Source organism: Lissotriton vulgaris, chromosome 2_1 (genome assembly GCF_964263255.1).
Source record: "Lissotriton vulgaris chromosome 2_1, aLisVul1.2, whole genome shotgun sequence".
Taxonomy (NCBI): Eukaryota; Metazoa; Chordata; class Amphibia; order Caudata; family Salamandridae; genus Lissotriton; species Lissotriton vulgaris.
The window spans coordinates 179,408,169-179,431,706 of record NC_141687.1 but is presented as its reverse complement, the minus strand read 5'-3'; the positions used below and the strand labels follow the sequence as shown (position 1 = coordinate 179,431,706).

The following is a 23,538-nucleotide window of genomic DNA, read 5'->3' as shown; positions in this document are numbered from 1 at the left end:
TAATTCTTTTTTGTTCCGGAGTACTGTGCTACTCGCAGAAAAGTGCTTTGACACCTTGAATGGGCTATTAAGCGCAATATAATTACAATACAATGTATTCTGTTGGGATTTTGGTACTTTTTTGAGAGTGTATTGTTTGGGGGGCGACACCTTGAGTTACAGCAAAACAAAAAGATGAACAGTATGCTGAACATTGTCAAACATTCAACCCCCAATCACAGATCCGAGTTATGGTTCACACTGAATACTTTTAATGCATCTTGACTCTACTCTTATGATCCTACTCATTTCCTTTGTTTTTGTTATGCCTATACACTTTTGTTGTAATGCGCTCTACTCTACTCATATTGTTCGACCTGTGCTTTGTATCTTATCGTTTTGTTTATTCTTTTTTTTGGATCTGTTATACCTATACACATTTATTGTAAAGAGCTCTGATACCCCTAAGGGTCTTGTTCGCGCTATATAAAACTTTCAAATAAATAAATGACAAAGTAAAATGAAGGAACCTGGGATAAAGACTTTTGTCAACTCAGTCTTAACCTCCACCACCTTTGCCCAACCTGACACTTCCCCCATCGGAACCCTAGAAAGCACTCTACCCAACCCCTCTATCAATGCCTAATACAGAACTATGGACACTACTGCATTGCACCTCGTTCCAGTGTCGTAGATGTCCGAAGTCAGTGAGGCTACTAAGTCTGATGTTTGAGGTTGGGGTGATTTTACCTTACCCTGACATCAGTGCCATACACTCAACTGTCATACAGAGCTACAATGTATAACCCTAAATATATACAAACCGAATCACAAACTACTTTTTCTAAAAATCAGTCAACTTTCCTCCCACAAAATAAAACCTGTCAGAATGGTTCACCTTCGAAGGAAGTAACGCTTGAAGGGGAACAACGCCCGTGCCTGTGTATTTTAGCATTTTCGGGAAACACAGTAATCTATTAAAATCGTAATCCACATAATACATACGGCACGTAAATGTTTAGGCGGATAGCAAACCTAAAGATCCACAGCACGATCCATGAAGTAGCTTTTAATACATATGTACCAGGTAGCCTTTTGATGCAGAAGACCTTAACATATTTCACAAATATATAACGCAGTCAGCTCTTTGCAGTCCGTGCCACCTATTAGAAATCATCACAGTACGGACATAAAAGTTGAATGATAACAGTCTAGGTGGGACAATAGTATAAAGTGCCTGATGTGCATCCTTAAGTTAGAGGCGAGTTCGGGTGACAGGTAGGACAGACTAGGTTCCTCCACCACTCAGGCGTGAGAAAACGAGACCAAGTCTGTATTTAAACAGCATTTACAACAATGGAAGCCCAGAGTCTCTTTGCGTTGTGGGGGCGCCAAACTGACGATGGCCAGTTAGCAAACACCAGTGATATAACAGAGCAGTTGGTAAGGCACAATCGACATAGGATATTAAAAAAAAAGTGTCAGGCGGGCAGCTCGGCCATAGTTAATCTCCAAAGTCCCAGTATTTCATGTTTTCATTTCGCTGAGAAGAAAATAAAGGTCGCTGAACAGATGAGCATCAATACCGCAAGCTCCGAGATTCTTTTCACATGCCACCGCTCACCGACGCCCTTTTTTTGCCGTTGTAGCTCCTCGCGTTTCATTTTCATGTGCCGCTCCCGTTCAAGCTGCTCGCCATAGTGGGCTCGATAAAACTCGTCGAAGTCGAAGATTGGCTTGGTGGGAGTGAGGCGGGACGAGGACGTGCTCTCTGTCCTCTTGGGCGTTAGAGATCCATCCACCTTCCCCTTTGGTTTCTCCGCCGCACGCACATCCTCTTTGCTTAGGATTCCTCGGTCGTACTTCTTGCGCAGGGTGACGCTGCCCAGTATAAGATAGGCCTCGCTAATCTCGGCGAAGCGCTGCGCTGCCGCCTCGTCGCCATTGTTGCGGTCCGGGTGGTAGCGGAACGACTGGCGGTAGTAGGCTGTCTTGATCTGGGACTGAGTGGCTGAGCCGGTGACACCAAGGATATCGTAGTAGGCGGTCGGGCTGCGGAAGAGCGGTGGCTTCGGGGAGCCATTGTTCCTTCCAGCTCCGTTAGTCGTTGAGTAGACCCTGGTGAAAGAGTTCTGGTGGCCGACAACCGTGAGCCGCCCGCTGGTGCTTGCTGAAAGCCCGTAACTCATGAAGGGCGCAATGGTACACTCCCTGAAAGCAACTGTGAGGAACCCGTGGTGTGTTGGGTGGACAGCAGCGCCCACAACCGTCTCTGTGGAGTCGCTTTTCACGCTGTTCATTCTGGCTGTGCTGAAGCTTGGAAGTGAGGATGACAAAGGCCAGTGATCGGTTGAGGCCGCACGACTAAGAAGTTGCAAATAGAGTACTCTCAGAGCATCTTGTTTACCAATGACTCCCTCCTGCCCTTTCCAATGTTTTGGGCCACTTCCCCCTACTTTAAGGCTCAGTGCCACTTGCTGGTGCTTACGGGCCGCTCCCTCAATCCATTCTTCCATACATCCTGTTGCCTGCCCTAATGACTTCACATCCCGACTAGATGAAGAGTAATCTTTTTCCAGGTTGGCGACCCTAGACTGCAGCTCTTGAAATTCTGTTAGCAACCCCAATAAAAGATTCTCCTCCTGCCCTACCTCTTTGGCCACTGACAGGTCTTTGCATAAGACTCCGCCCCAGTTCCCGGGCGGCACCTTCTTCAACCCTAAAACTCCCCTGTGGTGTTCCCGGGGCCCCTTCACGCAGACAACTTGATTCCAAGGCGCCGGGACCCACAACAACCTCCGGCCGACCTCCGCCATTATTCTCCAGCGGCCGGCATGCAGCACCGGCCACACCCACCAATCACAGAGCGAGTAACAAACCGGAAACACACGAGCTCCAGCTGTAGCCAATCATGATGAAGTAGGAAACAAATCTCACGCCGCGCTAGCCAACCATAATGGAAAACGCTAGACAGTATTCTGAAAAATCACTCTAAGTGAAAGAAACGTCAACAGCACAGCTGATACGAAGACTTTTTAAACAACGCTTCCGCCATAGAGAAGGACTGGAAGATGACGTCACCCAGTGTGACAGAGTTCTTTCTCTTTCTGCTCTTTTTCATGTTGCTATGCGATATAGCACAAAGGTGGCCCGAGGGCATTACATTACATAGACGTCAGAACATATTACACAATTTTACGGGGGATGATTCATATTTTGTCCAGAATGGCCGGATACTGTGCCAAGTTTGGAGCCTGTTTCCCTAGTGCCAAGTTCAGAAGTTCCAACCATAGGACACATCTCCGCATCGTTTTGGGGCGACCGCATTTTAAAAAATAGACACAGGGACGTACCACGTATCAGTGGGGTTGTGGCCATAACCGTGATCTCTGGACCACTGAACCCCACTTCCTGTATGGAGGAAGCCTTAACAGAAAGCGCTCCTTAGTCTTTCCTTTATGTCTAAGTGGGGGTCGCGATTTGATGACACAGAACACGTGGGAGTGTAACAGGAGGCTGGAGCTGGACTGCAAGACAGCAACACCATGGCAAAAAGACCAGAGCAAAGGGGGCCACCCGAGTTTGTGAGTAGAAAAGGGAGCCGGGAGAGAACGAGGGTGGCGTGTGGGGATGGAGGAGAGTAGAGTCTGGGGGTAGAGGAGACGGGAAGGATTCTTCGACACATGACCTGAGGTTGATAAGTGGGGAGAGTTCTGCTGCGAGAAGTTATTGGATCGGATATTTGGTTGAGGGGCGAAGATACATATAACTACAGGATATTAAAGTAGCCTCTTGGCCAGCCTGTTATATTATTAGAAAAACAACACTTTTCAGATGAAATTTACTTATATTTTATTTGGAATTGGTGTCTGAATCTTACTCGTTGTTTTCTTCTTTCCTAGTTTTACAACGAGACAGAAGCTCGTAAATACACCCAAAAGTAAGTGACTGGATGGAGGTGCTGCATTGGTTAAGACTGGGGATGATGGAGTCTGTGGGGTCGGAGTGACAAGCTGTGACTGAGCGCCCGAAGGTGGAGTTGTTCTTTGGCTTCCAGGAGAAAAGGGTGACCGTGTTTCGACTGGAGAGTATACAATGAAAGTTGTGTCATTTGGAGTGATCAGGGGAAATTTGGTGTAGTGTTAAGAAGTGGTGACGGTTGGGTAGAGACGTGAACTCCTAGAAGTGGTAATACAAAGCGAGTAAAGCTTTAAGAGGGAAGTCTCTAATTGGCAATACGGGGAGGTGCTGTGAGAAGAGACTGCATGGTACGATGAAACAGATTTGCCTCGGAAAGTGTCTTTTTGGAGGGTGGTGCTATTGTGAGTCGGATCTCAACTGAATGTGACATGTTTAGACAGATCTTGGCTATATCCTTACAATTCTCTACCACAGTTTAATAGTTTTGTTTGTCCAATTATTAGTATGGGGTTAAATGTTTCAATATGCAAAGTGCTTTTGGCTAAAAAGAAAGAGTTGGCTGGGGGTCCCAGAAGACAAGGACCTGGATGCCGTAATGCTCTGTTTGTGAAGTGGAAGCAGATAGAGTGGCGATTGATTGGGGGCGCAAGGCGAGGCACAGAACAGCCTGATGCAGTACTGACTGGTTAAGGGATCAAACATTGAACTCTAAATTTGTAACTTGATATCCATAAAAGATAACTGTTTTAATACTCCTTCCATCAAATGTTGGCACACAATTAAGCCCACGCCTGACCTCTATTAGTGTACACTTCAAATAAGCTTGTTATGTTAAATGTATTTCTTTAGCACACAATCAGGGAGGACTATAGCACTGATAGCTCCTGGTGCTACACTTTTTAGGTCTCGCCTAGCGTATTGCGTAGCAATCGCTCTGCGAGAGATATAGAGAGCTGCTCCACGAAAGTTTACCAAGGGGCTTTTCAATGCGGATTATCGACAGTGCATGTGCGCGCGCTCGCCATTTGCTTTCCCGCCGCCCCCCCATCACTTGAAAGGAAGCCGCACGCACACCACCATTTGTGCCTCGCATCACTTCAACCCCCCCCTCCCCACCCCCCACAATCAGACTTCAAAGTAATGCCTCCCCGCCCCAGCAAGGCAGAGAGCTTGTTTGGTCCATTTCACGGCCGAAGCAACTAAACGCTGACATCTTCTTCTTCTTTCCTGTTTATTCTCTGTGCGTGCCCGTCTAGTTTTCTATTTGTATTCCGGTGTTTGTAGAACTTGGTTTAGAATGCAAAGCACATCTAAATCACAACTGTCTTGGTTTGTTTACTCATTCTGTTTATGAACTCACTTTACCATCATCCTACCCCGCTACGTCTTTTTTTGCAGCTGTCTGCTTTTTCTTGCAGATTTACACCTCAAAAGCTCCTTTTTTTTTTTTTTCCTTGCTCTGTTTTTTTTCTCTTGCAGTTTTAGTCCCGAACTCCTACCACGCTCCGTATTTCCTGGCTCTGTTTTTTTTTCTTGCACTTTTATTCCCCGATCTCCCACCATCACTCCTACCCCACACATGGACCTCCCTGTGACTCTTCCGCCCCCATCTCTGTCCGCTCAGCGGGTCACCCAAAACCATTCCAACTCCTCTTCCCCGATCTCCCACCATCACTTATACCCAGCTCTGTGTTTTCTTGCAATTTTATGTAGCACAAACTCGACCGGGAGGCATTGGAGCACTTTACACGAGGACCACTTACATTACACAAGGACTTATTCTGCAGCTCTGGCCGTTATGCCTTATCTAACCTCTCCTTTTTCGCTTTACCCTCCTTCGCAACCTTTGCTCTTCTCTCGCCTCTATTACTCTCCAACCTTTTAATAAAGCTTACAGCAGAGAGTATTCAACGCCCAGTATGTAAAATTTGAGAGTAAAACGATTTTAACTCTTTTCTTCTCTACGTCTTTTTCCTAACCTCTTCTCTGTGGCCTCTCCGCGCTATCTCTCTTCTCCCTCAGCCTCACCACCCTCACTCTTTCCACCCTCACTCTTCTCCCCCTTTTCCATCTCAGTTGTAGCCACTTTGCTCTCTCTTTCGCCATCTTTCATATATTCCCTTTCTTTCCGTGTTCCTGTCAATCTCCTCGTCTTTCCACCCAATACCATTTAAATCCCTCTTACCCGATCTCCCACCATCACTCCTACCCCGCTCTATCTTTTCTTGCTCTGCTCCGTCTTGTTTCCGGTCCAGGGAAGGCATGGCTTGGCAGTTCGGGCTGGACTGTTCCCATGAGGCACAGGGTCAGACTGATTTGCATATGGCCATGTCTGAACTGGGGTGGTGTGGAGTGCAAAAAACGACGGATTTAGGCCCAGATCTCTGTACTGGGGTGAATGTATGACATTGTTCTGCATTCTGTCCATCACCTGTGGTTTTTAGGTCGAGGACCGAGAAGGCTGCGCTTGCGCAGTCTCCGGGAGGAGAGTTAATGTTCTTTAGTACGATGTTTGACCCCGCCTCCCTGCCCCGTCTCTCCTCCATTGGTTGGCTTCCTAAACGGAGGCCAGCCATTGGAGGAGAGATGTGTCACTCAGATTTAGCCCCATCTTTTTCGGATTTGGGGGCGTAAGTTTTGCTGTTCTTTAGCTCGTGATGTCGTCCGTCACTCAGGACAGCAAAACACGCCCGAATCCCAAAAATTTCGGAAGCTTGAGGCCGCCAATTTGCTGCTGGTAAGGTTGAGGTAGGCTGCTCTCGCTTTCCTCGTTCACGCCGTCTTTCATACACCGCCTTGGGTCGTCTTTAAATTAAGAGCCGGTTTAAACAAGTTCCTTAAACAATCTGAATCAGTTTGCATTTATTTGCTTTCTTGGTGTTTGTGTCATACTTCTCACGCTGTCCTCTACTATGTGGCATGTTTTCCTCTCAACCCCGTTTCGGGGATCCGGACAGTCTAAGATGGTCGGCAGCGTAGCGGTTTTGTCCTCTTTTCCTTTCTATACCCCTGGTTCTCAGGCGCGCGGTGCTCACGTCTACCTGTGCTGAGTCGCCGGGCAAAAATCAGGAAGCGGCAGTGGCGGGCGGAAGCAATAGCCTCACATATGTCCCCCCCCACCCAAGAAGCGGCGGGGCGTCCTCTGCCCCCGGGGGGAGGCGTGGGATCAAGTCCGGCCATGGCCTCTCCACCGCCGGGAGGAGGTGGAGGGAAGATCCGAACACGGAGATATCACATCAGCGCCAAGCCGTACAGCAAGAGTCAGCAGCAGGTACTGGCACCATGAGCGGGTGCATGGGGGTACTGGTGCCGGCTGGCTAGTCCTGCGCAGTTGTTCAAGATCCTCATTTCCAGGGATGAGCCCCTCGGAGATTGCCCCTATTGAGGCGGCCAGGGGCTCCTGCGTTCCGTGCAGCAGCTGCACATGTGCGCTTCCTCGTCGTGGCGCTGACAGCAGCGCGGCTCCCGCTCTCCACAGCTGGATCTCCCAGCCCTCCGCTTTATTGAAGGGGAAGTGCTCGCAGCACCCAGCCTATCCCTCTCCGGAGTGGGAAGTTCAATTCTGCGCTTGCCGCTCTCAGTGTAGACCGAACTGTGCACGTGTCTAAAATGTTCTCATTGGCGGGCTTTAAATCGTCTGTTTTAAGATGCTGATTAATCACGAAGGCGGTAAACTGACATTTAAGTTCCCGTTTATTGACAAACGCGACGACCAATTCCTGCGAAAGCTAGCTTTATATTACACCCCCGGCTCCGCCACACTGTGAATTCTGGGTATGTTGATCAGTTTCCTCCCGGACTATTAAGATTAGGTTTCCACATGAATGGGCTACCTGCTCATCTACAATATTAACTACTGTGTGGCAAACCCCGTGTGCGCCATGTGTCCTGGCATCTCCATGTGTGCTATGTTGCGCCCTGTGCCTCCCACCATCCCCCATGTGTGCCCCGATACCGTGTGCACCCAGTGCCTCCCGCAACCCTATACAACCCGTGTGCGTCCAGTGCCTCCCGCCAACCCCTGTGTGCGCCATGTAGCCTGCCGTCCCCCGTGTGCGCCCCGGCCTGCCGTCCACCATGTGCGCCGTGCCTACCGCCAACCCTGTGTGAACTTTCACATCCCTGCATGCCATGCGTCCCGCCACCTCCCTGCGCCCTGTATCGTGATCACCCTTTGAAAACTGTAATATAAACGTGTTGTGTTCCCTAGCTCAGTGTGTTAATGTGCCAACGGCCAGGAAATGGGTATTCGTGACTCACTGGTCACAAGTTGTAATACAATAGTTTAGTGAGACCATTTGCATAAGGCGATGATTTGTGTGACGGCGGGTAAGTTGGGTGTGAGGTGCGCTCTTCGGTATGTCTGGCTGCAGGTGTCTTTTCCCGCCCTTCCCTGCTTCACTCTTCTTCTTTCTTGTCTCTTCCCCCCTCCCTTTCTTTCTCCCTGCCGGGCTCTAACTATATGTCTCACTCCGACTGTATTCCCGTTCCCGCCCTTTCTCTCCTTCCCTCTTCCTCTCTGAATTTCTGCTGTCTCTCCTTCTCCCTCTGCCCTTCTATCTCTTTCTCGGTGCCGGGCCCTAACTATGAAAAAATGGCCGCGGTACAAGATCAGGGTTCGACAGGATCTGGCCACCAATGACCCACTCACCGGTAAGGAGGACCGCACCAGGGTCCAGGCTCACGCGCACCACTGACATACTGCGGCAACGCTCCTCCTTTCAGCATTTACAATGTTATCATTTCAAACGTGCCCAGCCCCATCGTTGCAGTTACAATAGACAACTCTTTAAAGGAAAGTTGTAAGACGCGTGAAATCTTCTCATGAAACAACGGTTTATTTCTTGCCGGGTTATGATATTTTGAATTATCCAATTATTGAAGCGAATGAATATGTATTTAATGGGAAAAATCTTTTGTTCAGAATCTTTGGGTATATATCGGGGAGCCCTCTTTCGCTCTCGAGCTTTTTTCTCTCTCTCTTTGCGCCTTATTTCTCTGCCCCCCACACTCTCTCTCCCCCTAGTTTCTTCTCCCCCCCCCCTAGTTTCCTCTCTCCCGCATTTCTCTCATTCCCTCCCTCTTTCTCCCCCGCTCCCCTCCTCTTTCTCTCGCACGCTCTCTTAATTTCCCTCTCTCTGCCACCTCTTCCTTCCTCTCTCCTTTCTATGTCCCCTTCGCTCCCCTCCCCTGTTTCCATCTGTGTCAGAGGCTGGGGAGCAGGTCCTTTGGAGAGCTCTCTAGAGGGGTGTTTCCTACGGGAGTAGGTGAGAGGTTTCTCTAGTGAAGCGGCCAAGTTCCAACAGAGAGGTGGCGCTGTGCAGCGGCATCCCCCAGCCACAGTGTGTGTTTGTGTGTGTGGGGGAGGGGGCGTCCTTTGTGCTCGGTCCCGCGTCATCCCGAGGGACCTGCAAGGATCAAGGGACAGAAAACGTCTTGAGAGAATAGCACGCCCCCTCAGCCTTGGGTATGTCTATAGAATGGTCACCGGGCCTGGTTCTTCTTAACACCTCCCCGCCTTACTACCATTATGTATGTGAGACACGCGTGTGGCCATGTGAGTGTGACCCTGTGTTTCACTCAGTATATGTTTGTGTCGGGTGTTGCAATGGGTATGTGTGTGCCACTAAGGAGGCATGTGTGTGAATGAGTCTGTATGTGGCTGGGGTATGTGTGCGCCAATGTATCGGGATGTGTTTGTATGAGTGTAAATGTGGGTACGTGTGTTGGTGTATGTGTATATGTGTAAGTATTGATGCAGGTGTGCATGCGTGAATAAGTATGAGTGTGTGTTTCTGTGACTATGCGTGAGTGTATGGGTTTCTGTGTGTTAGTATGTATTAATATGTGTAGGAAGGTACCTCCTCACTATGGTTGCCCCCAACTTTTTGCCCTGTGTTTTAGCTGGTTTCTGACATAGTCGACCTGGGACCCTGCCAATCAGGACCCCAGGCCTACTGCTCTCTCTGTAAAATGGATTCCATGTACCTTAGGTACATTACCAATTGGTACTGGGCCACCTTATCAGACCCTGTAACTCAGGGCATAGGTGTACCCAGGGCCTACCAGGGGCTGAAGCATGTATTCTGCCACCCCTGGCTGGCCTCCTAAATCTGACACAACTGGCTGCATGACAGCTGGGGCAAAGTCGTGTAATCACCCTTTGCTGTAGATATAGTATACCTATATCTAACCCTAAAAATGGACACACAGATTCCTATCAGTCACTCCTATGGCAGGCCTTAACAATCCTGAAGGCAGAGTGCGTGGAATCGTGTGAAATGGTGCTCTGGCATGAGCTGAGCCCGTTTGCAGCTTGCGGAACCAAGTCCTAATAGCTGTTCCATGATAACGCATACCATATACTCTTAAGTGCATTATAATCCTCGCGGTTAAATGCTATCTCTGGTATTGCTTTATCAAAACATGTCGAGTAAGGTGTCATACGAATTGGAATACTAACCCCTCGCCAATTCTGGCGACGGGGTTAGCATTCCACCCTTCTAGAGGGACACGACATGTATGTAACTGTGAACCCCGGTTAAAGTTAAACGAAGCCTCAGCTCCACAAAATGGATGCTGCCACCACAGACACGAGTCTTACCTCCTGCTGCTGGGAGTCCTTCCAGCGAGGAGAGCTTGGACAAAGGGTTTCCTGTCCGGGGCGGTGCTAGCACCATCCCAGACAGGGTTTTGTGTATCCTGGGTAGGCAGGGCTTTACAGGAAGGTGACTGCTGAGTGGCACCCCGGTGCTCACTACGCATAGGCCGGTCAGAACCAGTTCCAGGGGCACACCAGCCCCTGGCCTGGGGAAAGTCCGGCATGGGAGAGGGGTGTAACCACCCCCCTCCTAGTCCCACCCATAGGCAGGACCTAGTCCCCGGGTCAGCCCCTTTTCTTAGTATAAAGATAGGAGCGGGCCCCCTGTTCAAATTAGATCATCTATGGAATCAAGACACGACTTTCTGCGAAAGGACTTCAAGATTTCTTCTTCAAGATTCTCCCTTGTGACTAAGGAGTAGTCACCCTGCATCCGCAGGCACCATCTTAAGAACACTGCGGTCTGCTGCAAGTCCTTCCTCAGGAATCCGACGACACAGCTCGACGAGACCCGGCTTCCCTGGCACCTCTGACCTCTACTCACCTCTACAGCCAAGCTGAGAACCGTGAGTGTGACGAGACCTCGAGGGACCGACGATCGCCAAGACTGCACGACTTCTTCACAACAAGCCCGCCGAGTGTCCCTCCGGTGAGTGCTTTGGGGTCCGAGAAGCCCCGACCCTGAGCAGCTCCAGCACCGAAGTTCAGCCTCCCAGCATCTCCACGATCTGAGTGGGGCCCTTCTGCTTTTTGCTGCTCACCGCGTTGTTTGGCTACTAGCCCGCTGGCTTGTGGCCTTCTGAACGACGCCCGACGACATCACTGCTGCTGGTCTGGTTGCTCCAGACTGGCCCTTGCTTCCTTCTTCAAGAGAAGCACCCCGGACCCTCCTGGTCCACTCCAGACGCCATTTTGAGTCCACCGCGTGGGCTTGAATTTGCCAAGGCTTTGTTGCACAAGCGTCAGGCATCCACAAGCGTCAGGCATCCACAAGCGTCAGGCATCCACAAGCGTCGGGCATGCACAAGCGTCGGGCATGCACAAGCGTCGGGCATGCACAAGCGTCGGGCATGCACAAGCGTCGGGCATGCACACGCGTCGGGCACCCACAAGCATCAGACACCCACAAGCATCAGACACCCACGAGCATCAGACACCCACGAGCATCAGACACCCACGAGCATCAGACACCCACGAGCATCAGACACCCACGAGCATCAGACACCCACGAGCGTCGGGCATCCACGAGCGTCCGGCATCAGCCATCCACGAGCGTCAGGCATCAGCCATCCACGAGCGTCAGGCATCAGCCATCCACGAGCGTCAGGCATCAGCCATCCACGAGCGTCAGGCATCAGCCATCCACGAGCGTCAGGCATCAGCCATCCACGAGCGTCAGGCATCAGCCATCCACGAGCGTCAGGCATCAGCCATCCACGAGCGTCAGGCATCAGCCATCCACGAGCGTCAGGCATCAGCCATCCACGAGCGTCAGGCATCAGCCATCCACGAGCGTCAGGCATCAGCCATCCACAAGCGTCAGGCATCAGCCATCCACAAGCGTCAGGCATCAGCCATCCACAAGCGTCAGGCATCAGCCATCCACAAGCGTCAGGCATCAGCCATCCACAAGCGTCAGGCATCCACAAGCATCCACACAAGCGTCAGGCATCCACGAGCATCAGGCATCCACGAGCATCAGGCATCCACGAGCATCAGGCATCCACGAGCATCAGGCATCCACGAGCATCAGGCATCCACGAGCATCAGGCATCCACGAGCATCAGACACCCACAAGCGTCAGGCACCCACAAGCATCCACACAAGCGTCAGACATCCACAAGTGACAGGCATCCTCAGGCATCCACAAGTGTCGGGCACCCACAAGCGTCAGGCATCCACAAGTGTCGGGCACCCACAAGTGTCGGGCACCCACGAGCGTCAGGCATCCACGAGCGTCAGGCGTCCACGAGCGTCAGGCGTCCAGGAGCGTCAGGCGTCCAGGAGCGTCAGGCGTCCAGGAGCGTCAGGCGTCCAGGAGCGTCAGGCGTCCAGGAGCGTCAGGCGTCCAGGAGCATCAGGCGTCCAGGAGCATCAGGCGTCCAGGAGCATCAGGCGTCCAGGAGCATCAGACGTCCACAAGCGTCAGGCGTCCACAAGCGTCAGGTGTCCACAAGCTTCAAGCATTCACAAACATCAGACATGCACAAGCTTCAAGCATTCACAAACATCAGACATGCACAAGCTTCAAGCATTCACAAACATCAGACATGCGCAAGCTTCAAGCATTCACAAACATCAGGCATCCACAAGCGTCAGGCATCAGACAACCAGGAGCATCAGACAACCAGGAGCATCAGACAACCAGGAGCATCAGACAACCATAAGCATCAGACAACCAGGAGCATCAGACATCCAGGAGCATCAGACATCCAGGAGCATCAGACATCCAGGAGCATCAGACATCCAGGAGCATCAGGCGTCCAGGAGCATCAGGCGTCCACAAGCTTCAAGCATTCTCAAACATCAGACATCCACAAGCGTCAGACATCCACAAGCATCAGGCATCAGACAACCAGGAGCATCAGACAACCAGGAGCATCAGACAACCAGGAGCATCAGACAACCAGGAGCATCAGACAACCAGGAGCATCAGGCGTCCACAAGCGTCAGGCGTCCACAAGCGTCAGGCGCGCAGAAGCGTCAGGCGCGCAGAAGCGTCAGGCGCGCAGAAGCGTCAGGCGTGCACAAGCGTCAGGCGTGCACAAGCGTCAGGCGTGCACAAGCGTCAGGCGTGCACAAGCGTCAGGCGTGCACAAGCGTCATGCGTGCACAAGCGTCAGGCATCAGACGTCCAGGAGCATCAGACGTCCAGGAGCATCAGGCGTCCAGGAGCATCAGGCGTCCAGGAGCATCAGGCGTCCAGGAGCGTCAGGCGTCCAGGAGCGTCAGGCGTCCAGGAGCGTCAAGCATTCACAAACATCGGACATCCACAAGCGTCAGGCATCAGACAACCAGGAGCATCAGGCGTCCAGGAGCATCAGGCGTCCAGGAGCATCAGGCGTCCAGGAGCGTCAGGCGTCCAGGAGCGTCAGGCGTCCAGGAGCGTCAGGCGTCCAGGAGCGTCAGGCGTCCAGGAGCGTCAGGCGTCCAGGAGCGTCAGGCGTCCAGGAGCGTCAGACAACCAGGAGCGTCAGGCATCCAGGAGCATCAGACAACCAGGAGCATCAGACATCCAGGAGCATCAGACATCCAGGAGCATCAGACATCCAGGAGCATCAGACATCCAGGAGCATCAGGCGTCCAGGAGCATCAGGCGTCCACAAGCTTCAAGCATTCTCAAACATCAGACATCCACAAGCGTCAGACATCCACAAGCATCAGGCATCAGACAACCAGGAGCATCAGACAACCAGGAGCATCAGACAACCAGGAGCATCAGACAACCAGGAGCATCAGACAACCAGGAGCATCAGGCGTCCACAAGCGTCAGGCGTCCACAAGCGTCAGGCGCGCAGAAGCGTCAGGCGCGCAGAAGCGTCAGGCGCGCAGAAGCGTCAGGCGTGCACAAGCGTCAGGCGTGCACAAGCGTCAGGCGTGCACAAGCGTCAGGCGTGCACAAGCGTCAGGCGTGCACAAGCGTCATGCGTGCACAAGCGTCAGGCATCAGACGTCCAGGAGCATCAGACGTCCAGGAGCATCAGGCGTCCAGGAGCATCAGGCGTCCAGGAGCATCAGGCGTCCAGGAGCGTCAGGCGTCCAGGAGCGTCAGGCGTCCAGGAGCGTCAAGCATTCACAAACATCGGACATCCACAAGCGTCAGGCATCAGACAACCAGGAGCATCAGGCGTCCAGGAGCATCAGGCGTCCAGGAGCATCAGGCGTCCAGGAGCGTCAGGCGTCCAGGAGCGTCAGGCGTCCAGGAGCGTCAGGCGTCCAGGAGCGTCAGGCGTCCAGGAGCGTCAGGCGTCCAGGAGCGTCAGGCGTCCAGGAGCGTCAGACAACCAGGAGCGTCAGGCATCCAGGAGCATCAGGCGTCCACAAGCTTCAAGCATTCTCAAACATCAGACATGCACAAGCGTCAGACATCAGACAACCAGGAGCATCAGACAACCAGGAGCATCAGACAACCAGGAGCATCAGACAACCAGGAGCATCAGACAACCAGGAGCATCAGACAACCAGGAGCATCAGACAACCAGGAGCGTCAGACAACCAGGAGCGTCAGGCGTCCACGAGCGTCAGGCGTCCACGAGCGTCAGGCGTCCACGAGCGTCAGGCGTCCACGAGCGTCAGGCGTCCACGAGCGTCAGGCGTCCACGAGCGTCAGGCGTCCACAAGCGTCAGGCGTCCACAAGCGTCCGACATGCACAAGCATCAGGCATCAGACAACCAGGAGCATCCGACAACCAGGAGCATCCGACAACCAGGAGCATCCGACAACCAGGAGCATCCGACAACCAGGAGCATCCGACAACCAGGAGCATCCGACAACCAGGAGCATCAGACAACCAGGAGCATCAGGCGTCCACAAGCGTCAAGCGTCGGGCGTCCACAAGCGTCGGGCGTGCACAAGCGTCGGGCGTGCACAAGCGTCGGGCGTGCACAAGCGTCGGGCGTGCACAAGCGTCGGGCGTGCACAAGCGCCGGGCATCCACAAGCGCCGGGCATCCACAAGCATCAGACATAACAGCTCTTCTGCCAGGCCTTCCTTCCCTGTCCATTCTCGTCTCTGAGCCCACAGCAGAAGGCGTGCAGTGTGTTTTATTTATTTTATTGTCCATTTCAAACTGACTTTGTTGGTCAAAAAAGGATAAATGTCTAACTCGCCCCGACTGGAATCAGACCCCAGATACTTCTTGTTGCACGCAGAACTATGTGGTGTAGTTAACTTGCTTAGGTGCCTTCACTTCATGGCTGGATAGAAAAAAAACTGTAAGGAGGCAGTCAAAACAATGAGCACACTGGTAGTCCGGCTTCTCAGCACTCACTGTGCCTGCCCGCTCAGAAAGCACAAAACTGTCTGATAAGACGCTTTGCCTATGTGCAGGAACTAAGATCTGAACTCAGGTTTTGTGCCTTTGAAGCCAGAGGCCACATGTCCGCCTCGTTTTGTTTGGTTACAGTGATAAACATCTGCAAATTCATTTATGTTAGTAGCATTCAGAGGTAACTGTTGCTTGAAAGCTAGAATTTAAAAAATAAACTTGATTCTACCCTCTTCTATACTTGGAATGCAAATGTATTTTTTAATTAAAAAAATAAATAAGCTCCAACCATTGAGCTCACACAGAGTTTTCTCTACAAGCCTACATGAACTGTAAGAATTACTAATAAGAGCCTAATGTTTTCTACAGTAAATACTTAAAATTACTAAATTTACATAGACGGAAATAGTATGTAAACTTTGAGTGACAGATGTAGAATATTGGAAACTGAGCACAAGGGTTAGAAACCTATTTCACACCACAGAATGTTTTCGCATAGAAGAGCGTTTTCTCGTCCACTGTTTTCTAGTTCCCTCCATTCAGTAGCATTCAATCAATCAAGATTTATAAAGCGCTGCTAATCACCTAATAGGGTATCCAGGCACTTGCAGGTCCCGGAGGGTTACTCGACCAGCCATGTCTCGACACCCATTCAGAATATCGGAAGTGAGGTGGTGGTCTGGAGGTGTATGGGGAAGCTGTTCTAGGTCTTTGCTGAGAGGTGGGAGAAGGAGCGTCCTCCACTTCTGCTTCGGTAGATACAGGGAGTATGGAAAAGTGAAAGGGAGGTGGAGCGCAGTCTTCTCGATGGTTGGTGGAAGTTCAGGCGGTGGTTAATGTATGCTGGTTCTTGGTTGTGTAGAGTCTTGTGTGTGGGGGTCAGCGGCTTGAATTGGCATTAATTCTGTTTAGGTGAGTCGGTGAAGTTGCCTGATGTAGGGTGTGATGTGGGTTTGTTGGGGAAAGCTGAGGTTGTCCGTCTGCAGCTTTCTGTACGGTCTTAAGTCTCTGTCGGATGTGTCTAGTGATTCCTACGTAGAGGGCTTTGCTGTGGTCCAGTCAGCCGGTGATGAGGGCCTTTGTCATGTGTGTAGGGGTAACCACTTCAAAATCTTAAGCAGCACGCGCAGAGCGAGGAGCAGGCGGAGGAGATGGTGTTGAACTGTGATTTCATGGTGAGCTTGTTCTCCATGATGATTTAGAGTGATGATTTAGAGGTTTCTGGTGTAGTAGAAGGGAGTGAGTGTGGGTCCTAGGTGTGGTTGCCTCTTTCAGTAGTCATTCCATGTGTTGCTGCTGTTGCCAAAGATCAGTACTTCCATCTTGCCGATGTTCAGCTGCAGGCAGTTAGTTGTTCTTCATCCATTTGACATGCATCTGTGGAAGTTGGTTCTGGTGGTGATTGGGGCATCCGTGAGTTAGTTGGGTATTGTTTGTGTAGTAAATTATGTTGAGACTGAAGGACTTGGCCAACAGAGTCAGTGCGTTGAAGAGCGTGGGGCTGAGGGATGTCACCACATGTGATCTCCTTGGGTTCAGAGGTGAAAGGTGGGAGGTGGGTTCTTCCGGACAGGAAGGATGGGATCCATGTGAGTGCATCTCCCCTGGATGCCGATGTAGTGGAGTCTTTTGATCAGCTTGTGGTAGGATATAGTGTCAAAGGCTGCAGAGAGGTCGAGGAGGATCAAAGCTGCTGTTTCTCCTCGGTCGAGGAGGGCTTGTATGTTATCAGTGCTACGATCAGGGTGGTTTGGGTGCTGTGATTGCTGGGGAAGCCGGAATGGGAGGCTTGAGTAGCTGGTTCTGCTCCAGGTGTGTCATGCGTTGATTGATAATGATCTTTTCCAGTATCTTTGCTGGGAATAGAGCAGGAAGATTGGCGGTAGGGTTTTAGTTTGCTGGGGTCAGCAGAGGGTTTTTTGAGTAGTGGTCTGACATTGGCATGTTTCAATGCATCGTGAAATAATAAAGTGGTGATGGAGGTGTTGAGTAGGGGTGTGAGTTCCTGGCCTACCCTTTGGTGTCCGAGGGTGAAGGTATGATGCAGGCATGGGTCTGTGGAAACTCCAGAGAGGATTAATTTCATAGTAGAGGTGGTGTCTTGGGTGGAGATGATGTTTCAGTTGGTCATTGTGTGGTTCGTGTCTACTATGTTGTTGACATATCTGTTGAGGAAGTCCTTAGGTGTGGGTTGGGGTTAGAAGTTTCTGTATATGGTTGCAATCTTGTGGAAGAAGTCGGCGAGGTTGTCGCACAGCTCCTGTGAGGGTATTATGTTGTTTTGACTGGTGTTGGTAGAGGATGAGGGAGGTCTTGAAGGCTGCCCTGTCAGAGGTGTCCTTGCTGGCGTGCCATCTCCTCTCCAACTGTTTGCTGTCCCGTTTTTTAGGTCGAGCAGACCTACTCTCAATGCGTGAGCATTGAGAGTGTCTGCTTCAGACCTTATGTGGCCCGTATTTAGGAATGTAGACACGACTCAGACGCGCGCTTTTGCAGTCTCAGTTTTGACCGCGGGAGCGCGCGTCTGAGCCGCGCTTGCGCAGATCAACTCACAGCCCCTGCTCACACACAGACACAGCCAGCCCCCACCCCTCTGCATGCACGCACACACACAGAAGCGCGCGCACACACACACGCTGCCGCCCCCCACCCTCCCTCCCCCCTGCATACACACAGACACGCAAGCACGGAGCCCCACTCACCGGGACTTCTACTCCGCAGGACTCCGGGCTGCTCACTCCGACGTCAACGGGCACAGGGACACCGGCACTCCGCTCCTTGGCTTCCCGGGCGGACGCCGGCTGCACGCAGGGCTCTCCTCTCTCTGCACCGGAGCCATGCGTGCGCCAGCCACTGCAGCCTGGCTCCTGGGAAGCTCCGGTCGCGTGTCCGGCCCTGCCCCCGTCCCAACAAAGGTTGCCTGGCTTCCTGTTGAAGCCCGGCTGCGGCGGTGAGTTTGCTTGTTCATGAAAGGCAGCTTTTTCTCCAGCTGTAATACCATTTGTTTCTTTGTAGATTATGTAATTTCACTCTGTGCCAGTTATTAGATTAAGTGTTTAGGTAAGGTCAAGACCAGTGGAATTATTATTTAACCACAAAATACTGTTATAAATTTTCTTACGGCACATCTCTGTGTTCCTCTTTGCTTTCCACAGCTACAAAGCTCAATTAGCAAGTGTTAGCTGGAAACAGATGACAGGCGCCACTGGGGCACAAGGCAGACAGCGCCATCCTCCTTGATGGTACCATTGTCAGCTGGAGACAAAGCTGCCTTTCGTGAAAAAGTACGTCGTGCCACAGAATTCACTTTAGACGATTCAATCTAAATTGAAAAATGCACGCGCTCTATATATTTTGAAAAAATTTCCCGGTAATGTTTGTTTAAGTGGTTTTGTTCTTAAACAAACATTACCGGGTTGTTGTTTCAAAATATATAGAGCGCGTGCATTTTTTTCAAATTATATTGCATCGTCTAAAGTGAATTCTGTGGCACGACGTACTTTTTCACGCAAGTCAGCCTTGTCTCCAGCTGACACATGGTTTCGTTCTTAGTCAAACATTACCGGCTTGTTTCAAAATATAGAGAGCTCGTGCATTTTAGATTGCATCTTATAAAGTGAATTCTGTGGCATGACTTACTTTTTCACGAAAGGCAGCTTTGTTGGTCTCCAGCTGACACATGGTTTCGTTGTTAAACAAACATTACCGTCTTTTTATTGATAAATAAATTGAGCGCATGGATTTGGCAAATGAGAATAGTGTGATATTTTCCCAAAGTCATCCTCCACAAGGAATACCATTTGTATCTTTGTAGATTATCAGGTAATATCCCTCTGTGCCAGTTGTTATCAGATTAAGTATTTAGGTAAGGTCAAAGCAGGTGTGATTGTTTTTTTTTTTTGGGTCAACAAAATACTATTCTACATTTTATTAATGCACATTTCTGTGTCGGTCTTTGCTTTCCACAGCTACAACGCTCAATTAGCAAGTGTTCGCAGGAAACCAACAACAGGCGCCTCTGGGGCACAAGGCAGACAGAGCCATCCTCCTTCAGTACCCCCTCCCTTCTCCCATGGCAGCGCGTGAATTCTGCTTCTCCAGCTCCTTCCTCTCTGCTCTAAACAGACAACAGGCGCCGCTCGGTCTGGCTCACCAACTCTAACACTAAATCAACCACTCTCAATAAATAAATAACTAACTATTCCGATCTCTCTCAATAACTAACTAGCTCTCACGCTCAGTTGGGATAAATAAATAACTCTCCCACTCACTATCACTAAATAACTCTGCCACTCTCTATCACATACTGACTCACCCACTCTCTCACTAACTAAATAACTCACTAACTCTCGCTAATAAACTCTTACTAACAAACTCTCTCACTAACAATAACAAAATATGTCTCTAAAACACTGTCTCAATAACTAACTCTCACACTCTATCACACTAGCGAACTCTAATGCTCTCTCACTAACTGAATCAGTCGCTCATTCTCACTAACAAACTATCAAAAACCACTACCACCACCACCACGTCCACTACCACCACCACGTCCACTACCACCACCACGTCCACTACCACCACCACGTCCACTACCACGTCCACCACAACTACGACGTCCACCATATCCACCACCACTATGTCCACCACATCCTCCACCAAAACACCCACCACACCCTCCACTACCACCAGCACGTCCACTACCACCAGCACGTCCACTACCACCACCACGTCCACCACCACTACGACGTCCACCACCGTATCCACCACCACATCCACCACCACATCCACCACCACCATGTCCACCATGTCCACAACCACCACCTCCACCGCCTCCAACATGTCCACAACCACCACCACCACCACATCCACCACCACCACCACGAGGCCACTACCATGGCCACCAACACCACGTCCACATCCACCTCCACCAACACCACATCCACTACCACGTCCACCACCAACACCACATCCACTACCATCACCACCACGTTCACTATCACGTCCACCAACACCACATCCACTACCACGTCCACTACCAACACCACATCCACTACCAACACCACATCCACTACCATCACCACCACGTTCACTATCCCGTCCACCACCATGTCCACCACCACCACCACCGCATCCAAGTCCACCACCGCATCCAAATCCACCACCGCGTCCAAATCCACCACCGCGTCCACCTTAATTATTAAAAAAATAAAAGCCATTGTTATTTGTAATATCAATACATCTAAGTCACGTAAATACAACACATGTTGCGTTACAAATGCTATATGTGTCACATTTGTTAAAGTTAAGTATTGGCATTGTAAATGACAAAGCGAATAATTTAGCTATTTTCAAAACCAAAACATAAATAATAAATGTGTCATTTACAATACCAATAGCTCAAACTTTCCTAATGCGAGACCTATTGCATTGCAAATGCTTGTCTGTTCTGAGTTGTTGGGTGTAGAGATTACCTTTTTGGAGGATTTTCTCTGGATGTTGCTCTTGATTGGGGCGATGCTGGTTGCACAATTGGTGGTCCCTGGCATTGACGTTTTTCACTCCTGTTCTAGGTTGGTGGCGGTAGCAGGGTCGGAGGTGTTGAGGGCGTTTGCCCAGCTGGTCTCTGAGATTTTGTTCCACCTCTGGTGGAGGATGTTGGTCATCTTGGTGGTGGTGGTGGTGCTGGGGCTGGAGATGCTAAGTGGATGATTGAGTGATCGGGCCATGTGAGTTCTATGACCTGACTGTATTTGACATGGTTGCTGGAGGTAAAAATTAGGTCCACCATGTGTCCTGCAATGTGTGTAGGGTTGTGGATGATCTGGGTCAGTCCGAGGCTACTTATACTGTTGAGGAGGTGTTAGGTGTTTGTTTTTGTAGTCGATGTGAAAATTTAGGTCGCCGAGGAAGATGTAGTCCTTGGAGTCTAAGACCCTAGGTGGCAATGCAGTCTGCAATGTTGTTGCAGAAGCTGGATTGTGGCCCAAAGGGTGGGTATGCGAGGGTGCCTCTGATGGTGGAGCTGTGGTGTTGTCGGTGGTACGCTATATAGTCTCTTTATGGATGATGGCTGTTCCTCCTCCCGGCTTGTTGGTGCAGTCCTGGTGAGTGATTTTACATCCGCCAGGGATTGCTGTAGCAGTGTCTGGGGTGGATGTGGGGTTGAGTAAGGCCTCAGTGAAGAAGAGTGTCAGGTGTGAGGGTGGCGATGAGGTCCCATAATTCAGTGGAATGCTTGCATAGTGAGCGTTTGTTGAGAAGAGCGCATGCGAGTTGATGTCTTTCTTTAGGTGTTGTGTTTGGGGTGGTGCTGGTCAGTGGGCTGGTGTGTGTGAAGTGGCAGTGGGTGCAGGTGAAACATCCTATTGTGGAGCATGGGTCGGTGCAGTGGCAGTATTTGTTGCGTTGTCTGTGGTTGTGGGTGTAGAGCTTATCGATGGTGTATCTTTAGGGGACGGGAGGGTCAGGTGTCGTGGCTGTGGGCTCAGTCCAGGCACCGATGGGCTTGCCTTTGGCACGTCCACTGTGCGGTCATTGTGTGGCCTTCATTAAGTAGGTCCTGGGGTGGGCGGGGCTTCTGTTAGCAGAAAGAACGGTGAGTGGGGAGACTTGGTCGGGAAAACCTGTGCAACTGCAGTGTCACTGGATCAGTCTGGAATTAGCAGGACCCGGAGGCCACAGGCAAGTGACAAGCTAGGTGTCCAGGTGCCTATTCCTTTAGAAACATGTGTCTGAATTGTGGGACTTAAGGAGCCATATTGCCAAACAAATTCTTGGATCTGAATAAAGAAATTACAATGATTCGGGTCCGTTTCTCCCATACAGATCAGGCTTGGCATAAGTTTGACCCTGACCAATTCAGCCAGTCTCCAATGGACTCCCAGCCCAACAGATCCGAAGACCTAGCGCTTCTTACCTGTGACTACGATAACTGGATTAGCTCTACAGTTCATGCTTTAGCTCGGTGGTTCCCAAACTGTGCGCCGTAACGAGGTGACAGGTGCGCCGCGGGCACGATGAGGGAAATTGCATGCTAGCCAGTAATGGGCAGTGAGGGAGTGGGTATCATAGGCTCAACTAGAGCCAAATTTCGGGGGCGGGGGGTGCTGAATCTTTAAGCAACAGGCAGAGTGGAGCTGCAGGGGCTCTTTGAAGGGGTAAAACAGCAGCAATGCCTCATTAACATGGAAATGGTCTTTTAAAGACCTGTGAAGTGCTCGGGTGCGGCTTTGTGTCCCCGGGAAGCTGTCTCAGCTCGGGCTGACACACATACGAGAGGGGCCGGTGGGGGAAGGGGGCTGAAGCCCTTGGAGTACAATGGGTGTTGCGTGCCTGGTGGGTATGTGTTGTGATAGCCCACTAGCTCGTTTTGGGACGGTGGGGTCACTGGGTCACACTGTGACTGACTGAGTGTGGTGCCGCTGTCGTCAAATTACTTTCTGTGCCAGCAGCGTCATCAAAGTCAGCAGAGCCTCTGTGATAATCTGCTGACTGCATAAATATGACTGCTATTTGTGACATAAGACTAATAAACCATTAACCCAGAGAGGTTCACCCCGGTTTGCGCGCAGCTTATCAGTGTTCGAATGGAGTTCACTTTTTAAATATTACAGTTTTGTTCACAATGCGCTGTACTTGTTTGTGTTAAGTGTTATTTACTCGGTCCTATAACTATTTCCCTAGTCTTCATTGCTTGATATTGTGCGCGAGAAAGTGTCACTCATAGTCACTTAAATGTCACTCATAATTAAACTGAAATTATGAACATGTCACACATAGAAATCTGAAACCTTGGCAGCTATGGTCGAGCGTTGTGTTGGGCAGGCAAACTGATGTACACATTCAACATTGTTCTGCGACATGGTGATAGTGGCAGCACATTATAAAGCACGGGGGCTGGGGTTACCACGGACACCAGAGGCCTTTTCGTACAAATGGAGGGGTTTAACCAGTGTTTTAAGTGGGATCCAGAGGGGGGCTGTGGGTGTGGGGGGAGTCTCTTAAAGGGGCGTGGTAAAAAAATGGTGGGAGCTACAGCCAACTGCC

General features: G+C 50.8%; 2 protein-coding genes across 4 annotated transcripts in view; one reads left to right on the top strand and one right to left on the bottom strand.

Moving 5' to 3' along the window:
• Positions 1-1,033: 1,033 nt before the first annotated feature.
• DNAJC30 (DnaJ heat shock protein family (Hsp40) member C30) lies at positions 1,034-3,380 on the bottom strand. Its single transcript, XM_086954691.1, has one exon. The coding sequence runs from the start codon at positions 2,793-2,795 to the stop codon at positions 1,515-1,517; it is 1,281 nt and encodes a 426-aa protein (XP_086810817.1). The 5' UTR covers positions 2,796-3,380; the 3' UTR covers positions 1,034-1,514.
• BUD23 (BUD23 rRNA methyltransferase and ribosome maturation factor) overlaps positions 3,079-23,538 on the top strand; it is a 125,774-nt gene continuing 105,314 nt past the window's right edge. The window contains exons 1-2 of one of the 3 annotated variants that reach the window (XM_086954692.1): positions 3,079-3,563; positions 3,882-3,919. In XM_086954692.1, coding sequence (XP_086810818.1) covers positions 3,525-3,563; positions 3,882-3,919 — 77 coding nt within the window. In that variant the 5' untranslated portion in view covers positions 3,079-3,524. Of the gene's footprint in view, positions 3,564-3,881; positions 3,938-23,538 lie in introns of all 3 variants that reach the window. The other 2 variants (XM_086954693.1, XM_086954694.1) reach the window with 2 other exon arrangements.